Consider the following 8,973-nt stretch of genomic DNA (forward strand, 5'->3'; position numbering starts at 1 on the left):
TGCGCCCTCCCCCAGCGTCCCTCTTCTGGGACTCCTCTGGACAGCACTGGCTGACTCAGCGTAAGGGGCGCAGCTTCAAGTAGCCTGGGGCGGGGCAGTGCAACCAGCCTGGGGTTAATTGCTCTGTTTTTAACCACCCTCCCGAGTCTCCGGAGAGTCTTGGCTCCTCCCTTTCTAACTCTACAGGCAGTTCCGACTAGCCAGCCAGCCAGCTGCAGGAGGCACTTTGGTCGGTGCGGGTTAGTGGGGAGGAGGCGAGGCTGCTTCGTCCATCAGCTGGGTTCGTTCTCCTGCAAGCAGGATGACGGCCATCGCGGTTCAGGTACGTGGGGGGAAGAAGGGGACCCCGAGAAGGGAGATGGCCCGGGGCCTGGGTGTTTCCGATTGTGGAGATGGGAGGGTCCCTACGCCCATCCTAGCCCCCAGCCTCCCCGCACTCTCCTGGGATCCTGGAGATTGGGCAGGGGGGCGTTCTCTTCTTCCTTACCGCCACCCTGTTGCAGACGAGTTTGGCTGGACCTGGTCCCCAAGTTGGCCGGGAGGTGACTTTCTTCTCTGTCTGTAGCTAAGAGTAGCCCGGGACTTCCCCGGCTGGCGGTGTCTACGCCTTTGGTTCCCATTCTGAGTTAATTTCTGCTCTAGTGCTGCAGGGGGTCTGGAGAGGTGCGGAAGAAGCCTCGAATCGAAGGGTCAGGAGATGGGCACTTGTCTCTGCTAGTATCACTTACTAGTGAGCGTGTTTCCCCAAAAAAACGGAAGTGTAATTTGGGATGTTACAATAGAGTCAAAGGGGGATCAATTTGGAAAACTTGCGTTGAATAGGTTACTCCAAGAAAGACTTGGAGCGTCAGCACAGTGAGACACCGATGTTAGGATTCCCTGAAAAGTTTTTGCCAATTAAAACAGAATAAAACAAAAACCTTTTGCTGTTTGCTTGCACTCTTCCCAGGTCTTTTTTCAGTTTCTTTAGCTACATTATAGAATATTATCCAATTGCGGGGTTTTCTAATATAAAGTTGGGTGTTTTAATTTCTTTTATCATGCCTTTCTTATCCCCTTCCACAGCCAAACCCATTTGCCTTTCCCACTGGTCGATTGGTTCAGTAAACGATTTATAAATGTTTGCTAGGCTCTGATACACTGGGAATCTATTTCTAAAGTAAAAATGGATGACTGGTTGCTGATAAGAGCCCTAATCCTGGAGGCAGAAAGCTTCCTTTCCTTGTTGTTCTATCCAGGTATCCTTGCCTCCCCGTTCCCAACTTTATCTATCCCTCCAAAATGCTGCCTTCTCTGAGAGACAAAAAACTTGGGTTCTAGTTGGCTTAACTAGCCGAGTGATCTAAAACTTTTCAAATTCCTATGTCCTTAGTTTCTTCATCTGTAAATGGGAACATTTGTTACCTGCCCTATTTTCCCATGGTTGTTCTGGGGGACAAACAAGTGTCCGGAAAGTTGTAAAATGTTAGACTCTGGGAGATATGACTAGATCTATCTGATTTGTAAAAGGATGTTCTAATCTATTAGGCCTTCAAATCAGCCCCCTAAAGGACTTATCTTTTTTGGAGTTGTAAGAGAAAAAGGATAACATCAGAAAACTCAAGATCTAGTTCTTGAAAGAGGAGTTGGGGTGACTGAGTAGTTTAGGGGAAATGATTATGCTCTGTGAGCAGTTTTCCTTCTTGCTTGCATCAGCTGCAGTTTCAAAAAATCATGGGGTTTGCTATGACATTGTAAGAGCACACACAGGTTAGTTTTTCCTAGTTTACTTCCTTCCTTACTGCCATACAATAACTGTGGACTCTTTAAAAAAAAAAAGAGTAAAGCAGAAGATATCCACAATTTCCAGCAGTTCCACCAAGTTACCATTACTGGGGTGGAGAGATCAGAGAAATTAAAGTCATGGATGGGTAGAAGCAATCCCCACCCCCTCACTTTAGCTATTATGGTAGAACTACAGAATCTGAGAGCCTTTAGGGACCTTAGTAAAATTTAAAACTGCTTCAAGAGAAGAGAGATTAGAAATGTAAGGATACTTTGGTTTTTGGTTTTGTGGCTGAAGAGGTTTGAATGTAGCCTGGCTCAGAGGCAAGGGGACATAGATCATTAATTTTTTAACCTCCCTGCTAACCTGAGAATTCTGTGATTCCTTAAAAACAAATAAAACATTTCTACCACTGAATATTTCTTTCTGATATTAGGTAGCCCTGAAGAATAAAGTCCTTTCTCTGCCCTGGACAGGTGGGGCAGTGTGTACCTGTTATGCAGATGGAGCTGTCTTTAAGGGTGAAAGGTTTCTCTGCCCTTGGTTGATCTTTGACCTACTGCCAGAAAGAGCTACAATAGACTTGGGAATCAATCAATAAACATTTATTAAGTACCTACTATGTGACTGGCACTGTGCTAAGTGCTCCGGATTTTTAAAAAATGAGGCAAAAGACAATCCCTGCCCTCAAGGAGCTTACAATTGAATGGGGGAACCATAGAATTTAGAACTGAAAGGGACCTCAGAGATCATTAATTTCATTTCATGATGAGAATAACTAAACATTAGGTCCTTTTTCCTCGGCTGCCAAAATAACTATAAATAAAAATAAAAACTAACAAAATAAGTTAGTTTTTCAAAGCCTATGTATCCTCATGAAATGGATAGTATATATGTCATCATCCCCCTTTTACCTATCAGGAAATTCCACACAGCTTAAGTGAATTGCCCAAGGTTAAATAACTGTTGGAGTAAGCAGCTGAGAGTAGACAGAGACTACCAGTGAGTGCTGTTCCTGACCAAAGACCAAGGGGTGTATCAACTCATAGTTTCTGTTATAGCAATTTGGTCCCAGGCAAGTGACCTCTATGATTCAGTTTCTTCAGATGACACTGGCCGTAATGATACCTACCCTGTCTATTTCACAAAACTAGGATGAGTATAAAGTGGAATCACTGGTATACTTGGGCTTTAAAAACAAAAACATTATTTAAATGAAACTGAGAGTGAGTAGGTAGGAAGAGAGAGTAGGAATGAACCTATATACTGGGGAGTCTGATCTCCCCACCCATCACACCAGGTTTACAGTCAACACCATCTTCCCCAGGCAGTCACCCTCACTGCCAGTTCCCTCTTATCATGTTTTATCAAGAAGCCAACAATGTTGTTAAAAAAAAAACAAACAAAAAAACAACCCCCCCAACCTGCTCTGCTCACCTTTATTTTTAACCTTTACTTTACTTCCTATCTTAGAATCAATACTGCTGTGTATCACAGTTCCAAGGCAGAAGAGTGGTATGGGCCAGGCAATGGATGTTATGTGACTTGTCCAGGGTCACACAGCTAGAAAGTGTCTGAGATCAGATTTAAACCCAGGACCTTCTATCTCTAGACCTGACTTCAATCCCCATTTAATCCACCTATCTACCCCATGCTTGGTTAACTCTTGAGGAATCATTTTACAGTTGAAATTCAGGCCCAGAAGAAGTAGCCTTCTATGGATGAAGTCAGTAGATCTGAGTCCAAAGCCTGCTTATCGCTATTTCCGACTGCCTGGGTGATGTTGAAAACATTATATTCCCTCTAGATCTCAGTTTTTCTCAGCTGTAAAATGAAGGGATTGGACTAGAAATCTGAACAATCTTTTCCTAATCTGCTTTCTAAATCTTACTGTCCTATGAATGATTTGCCCAAGGTGACTTGACCTGTTAGTGGCAGTACTGGGAATAGATTCTGTTTGGGTCTGATTCCTCATCCAGCTCTCTTTCCATTAGACCTTATTACATATGAATATGCTCTGGAGAGGCAAAAAGGACATTCAAGGGAGAACAGATGGCAGGAGCAAAAGTCTGGAGGTACAAAATCACAGGGCATGTTCTGGATACAGAATAACTTGATTAGGAGACTTTTATGTGGAGCTGTGGGTGATAATAGCAACAACAATAATAATAGATTTTAAATAGTTCCTCAACAGTGAGCTGAGCAGCAAGGTGGCCCTGTGGATTGAGAGCCAGGCCCAGAGACAAGAGGTCCTGGGTTCAAATGTGACCTTAGATACTTTCTAGCAGTATGACTAGGCATAAGATTTTCAGAGCACTTTGCCTATTTTAACTTATTTGGTAAAGCTGAAGGTGTACATTGATACTGTACTATAGAACCTCTAATTTTGTGTGGTGTGCTGTCTTCCAGGCTCAGAAGCTGCTGGCTCAGAGGAGGCCACCCAAGTCCTTCTTTGAATCTTGCATCCGTACCCTGATCATTCTGTGTGTTGCCATTGCTGTGGTCCTGTCTTCCATCTCTATATGCGATGGCCACTGGCTCCGAGTGAAGGATCAACTCTTTGGCCTGTGGCACTTCTGCGCTTTGACCAATACTAGTGAGCTGAATTGCTTCACAGACTTGCGCCTTGCCCAGGTGGATGGACTGGCAGTGGGTATGGCTCTCGCCCGAAGTATGGGAGCCCTGGCTGTGGTGGTAGCCATCTTTGGTCTGGAGCTCCTAATGGTCTCCCAGCTGTGTGAAGATGCCCACTCTCGACGGAAATGGGCCATGGGCTCCATCTTCATCCTAATCTCTTTTGTCTTCTCTTCTTTGGGATTCTTCAGCTTTGTGATCCTCTTCAAGGACCAAGTCACCTTCACAGGTTTCACCTTGATGTTCTGGTGTGAATTCACCTCTTCCTTCCTCTTCTTCCTAAATGGAATCAGTGGCCTTCATATCAATAACATCACACATCAGTGGAATGAACCAAAGAATTTTTAGAAACTGGAAAATCTCAGTCCCTCAAAGTAGAATGAGCTTCTACTTGATTCCTAAAAGCAATGCAATTGGTAAAACTGTTGATTTCTTTTAAGTCATATACCATTTGTTTGTGGAGTTTTTTTGTTTTTTGTCTTGTTCTCATTCATCCGCAAGTCTTAAGACAAATGGTTGGAGGCTCAGATTTCAGTTATTTTGCAGAAGAGAAATGACGTTTAAGTCAACTACACTGCTGTTAGGGAAGCAGTTTAAGGAATGGATCTTCCATTGGCCAAATAAGGAGCTGGCAGTATTCCAAAGCTTTGTTTCTAGAGTGGAAAGATGCCCATTGAAAGGTTGCCTGTTGGCCTTGACCTTTGGGAATTACAGCCAGAGAAACTCCAGGTGATAAGTCAGTTGCAGAGTAAAAGGAGAAAGAGTACACCTAGATTCAAGAGGTGGGGAACCCAAAACAACAGATTCCTTTATCAATTGTATTTTTTTTAATGAAAAATCTTAAGATAGCTTTCTCTGCCTATCCTCAACAGCATTTGAATAGTGCTAAATTTTTGCAGAGTTTTTAATAGGAAATTCACAACTAACTTTTTCTGTGGTATCAAAGGGGGGGGGTGTCCATTAAGTTGCTAAAAATAACTTAAGCTCAGATTATTCTTGAGGAATTCTTCCTCCCTCAGCCCAGCCCTTCAAGCATTCATCTCTGACCTCAGAAAGCTTCTTCCAGGAGTATTTCCTCTAGTTAGCTGTGTCCCATGGAAAGATGACAACGCATACATCAGGGGAATTTCTAAGGACTGCTACTTAGAGATATTTGGTTTGGTGGCAACTATACCCTAGTTTTTCTGTCCCCCTGCTTTCTCTCTCTGTCTCTCTCTCTGTTTCTCTCTGTCTCTCTCTCTCTGTCTCTCTGTCTCTCCCTCTCTCTCCCCCCTCATCTTCCACTTTAGAATTAATACTCTATTCATTCTAAGGCAGAAGAATGGTAAGGGCTAGGTCAATGGTGATTATACTTGCTCAGGATCACAGCTAGGAAGTGTCTGAGGTCACATTTGAACCTAGGACCTCCTGTGTCTAGCTAGGCCTGGCTCTTAATCCACTGAGCTACCCAGCTGCCCTCTCTCTCCTTTTGCCTTATTATCCCTCTTCCTTTCTTCTTTCCAATAATTCAGACCTAAAACCCAGTTTTGCCCTCAAATGCCCAGAAAAAAATGGAAGAGTATCTACTTGCCTTAAATTTTCAATATACTTGTTCACTCTCCTCATTCATCCCCATTTTTAAGATAAGACTCTGACCTTTAAAAAGATAAAAACTTCCCTGAGAATCACCACTTCCATTCAAATTGGAGTGAATTTCTCAAGGTTAAGCAACCATTTTGTTGTTGAAAGAAGAAAGAGCTTGAGGGAATTATATTCCTTAAGTATTTCATAAGATTTCTTATCAAATTTATTAGATTTTTTATTGAAGAATTTAAGAATCCTCATCATTCATCTTCCCCAAAAGGAGACCAGCTAGGTATGGCTCTCGAGCCATATCTGGCTCTTTTGAAGGCCATATCTGGCTCTTTTTGCAGGAGTCATAAAGTCAATTTTTTTTTCAGGCGCTGTTACAGGAGCCACACTGTGAGCACTGTACGGCTCTCATGAAATTACATTTTAAAAAATGTGGCGTTTATGGCTCTCACTGGCCAAAAAGGTTGCCGACCCCTGCTGTAGGGAGAGTACTCATCTGACAGTCTTCCGAGCTGTGTAACTGATCTGGAGCTCAAGGTGTCTTTAGAATCCTTTTAACGAATCAGGAGCTCCATAAAAACTTGTTGATCTGGTTTAATTGGATCTCTGAATTTCCTGATGGGGTCCTTCAATCACTGCATAGTCAGGCCCTGGGATATCTCTGACAATGTAGATACCTCTGCAAGAGAGGTGCTTAGGTATAGGGTTACTGCTTTCTATCTGCTGACCAGGTGATTTTCCCTTCTGGACCAGCCTCAAAAGTGCTGGTTTCATTGTTGTTTCTGTTCTGAGTTAGCTTTTAGTGACTTCTAACATCAGGGGCATATTCTTGTGTGCATCTGTGAGTTGCTGTGTTCATGCTGTCTTGCTTAAGTAGTCAGAAAGAGCTTAAATGGGAGAATGAACTAATTCAATGTTTTCCATTCCCAGAACACAGCTTGTTTAAAAGCAAGAAGTCTTAATTAGTACACATACCTTGACCTGCTGGACTTTGTCAATTGCTAGGTGTCAGACCTTGGATAATGATTAATATACATCATTGAATTTCTCTGTTTCTGAGGAGAAGGCTTCCTCTTTATGTAGGGAAGTGGAGATTGCCATCTTTGCCTTATCTGCATTCCTTAGCATTGCTTTGTCTCCCTTCTAGGTCCTCCCTGGCCAGCTTGGAGTGGAGGGTTTCCCTTAGTCCATTATTTCCATTCCTAGCTGTTAAACATTCTTTCATTTCTATGGCTCTACCCCTCAGGTCTTCCCTATTCTCCTTTCCTTCGGGTCTGTACTGGTTAATCTCAGTCTCTTCCTCTTTGTTCAGACTTATTAAACATGCTTTTTCCCTCCCTTTGCAAACCCCTGCCGGTGGCCTGCCTTGACATGGTTGCCCAAGTGTTCTACCTGCTGTGTTCTCTGGGTGTTCCATTCTGGTCACCAACCTTGTTAGGGCTCATCTGTGAATATATTTCTTAAGAGGTGGTAGCCAGCTCTATGCTGGACTAAGTTCTTTTCCTACCAAGCCAGTAATTACTTGGTTTTAATATTTATTTAAAAGACCCTAAGGGAAATGAGGAACTGGCTAGGAAAGGTGACCATGTTTTCATCCATTTTAGATACTTGAAAATAAATATATTGTTTCATTTTAAAGCATACTATGCCTTTGACCATAAAAAATGGGAGTCTTTCTGGAGGAAGACTTCAGGGACCAACTGATAGTAAATGTTTGTCAATAACCTTATAGCATTATAGGAGAGAGAAATTGAAATTGGCTACAACCAGTTAGGCAAGTACTATTCCTCTAATGTCAAATTCTTGTTAGATTGGGACCTTTGAGGAAGCAAGGAGGGGTTTACAAGGATTAGGGACTTAGAAGCAGTTTTTCTGACTGGCCACTAATGATTGGGGATTAGCGATGTTCTAAATGACAGCGGAAATCATTAGAGTAAAGATATAGTCGGAAAACTAGGGTGGGGATCTAATCAGAAAGTTCCAAGGATATATATACTAGAATTCTAATTAAGGCATGATGACTGTGAGGATTTGGGGTGGGGGGTAGGGTGGAATAGGGTGGAGGGAATGGGAAAAGAATAACCAAAAAACTGTCCCTGCATTTCCAGGAACTCTATTGTCATTAAATCAAAAAGCCCTTTCCCTGTGGTGAAATCTGTGACTGGCCCCAGAGAAATTAAAAAAACAAAAAAGCAACAGTCATTTAGTTTAACCTTGGCCTTACCCTTGGTACTGAGGCTGAGTGGCTTGGGAGCCCATTCCTTATGTAGAAAGAAACTCCAGGGCTTCAAGAAAACTTTGAAGCCTGCTCTTCTTTGGACACTGTGGAATGCCCAGCTAAATCAGCAGAGGGGCTTTTACCCCCTCTTTATCTAGTTTCTCTTCAGCAAGAGTCTAGACATTGTACTTTGATATTTTCTATCTATATCCTAAATTGCCAGACATACTTTTTGTCCTCACACATTTTCTCTCTGTATCATAAATGCAAAAGGCAAATGAGTTCACCTTTTGCAGGATTAAACCTGAATGGGTTTCTTTGTGGAGTGGTATGTATTCTTTAAATGAAGAGTCAGTCTTCTAGAATTAAGTAATATTCAATAAAGTAATTCAATTCCAGCAGATTCTAAGTGTGTGTCTGTCAGTAAGGCCACCTTGAGTTGAGGAAGGGACCTAGGGCATCAACCAATTCCCTTCTTTCCTTCCCACATCATGGTAGCCATGGTCAGAGAAAAGATCTGAAGTCTCAGCAGGAAATTCTACTTGTCTCAGACCAATAAAGAAAGGCAGCTAGGTGGCACAGTGGATAGAGCGACAGGCCTGGTATTGGGAGGACTTGGGTTCAAATCTAGCTTCAGACACTTCATAGCTTTGTTACCTTATGCAAGTCACCCCCTATTTTCTAGCCCTTGCCCCTTGCTGTACTTATGTCTTAGAATTAATAATAAGACAGAGTTAAGAGTTATATATATGTATGTATATATATATATGTATATATATATAGT

General features: G+C 42.4%; 1 protein-coding gene across 1 annotated transcript; it reads left to right on the top strand.

Annotated features, from left to right (window-relative positions):
* Nucleotides 1–220: 220 nt before the first annotated feature.
* Nucleotides 221–4,842, top strand: TMEM37 (transmembrane protein 37). The gene is made up of 2 exons (XM_044685256.1): nucleotides 221–322; nucleotides 4,175–4,842. Exons 1-2 carry the CDS (start codon nucleotides 302–304, stop codon nucleotides 4,745–4,747), a joined length of 594 nt encoding a protein of 197 aa, XP_044541191.1. The 5' UTR covers nucleotides 221–301; the 3' UTR covers nucleotides 4,748–4,842.
* Nucleotides 4,843–8,973: the final 4,131 nt, after the last annotated feature.

This window comes from Gracilinanus agilis, unplaced genomic scaffold (assembly GCF_016433145.1).
Source record: "Gracilinanus agilis isolate LMUSP501 unplaced genomic scaffold, AgileGrace unplaced_scaffold8095, whole genome shotgun sequence".
In the NCBI taxonomy this organism is placed as follows: Eukaryota; Metazoa; Chordata; class Mammalia; order Didelphimorphia; family Didelphidae; genus Gracilinanus; species Gracilinanus agilis.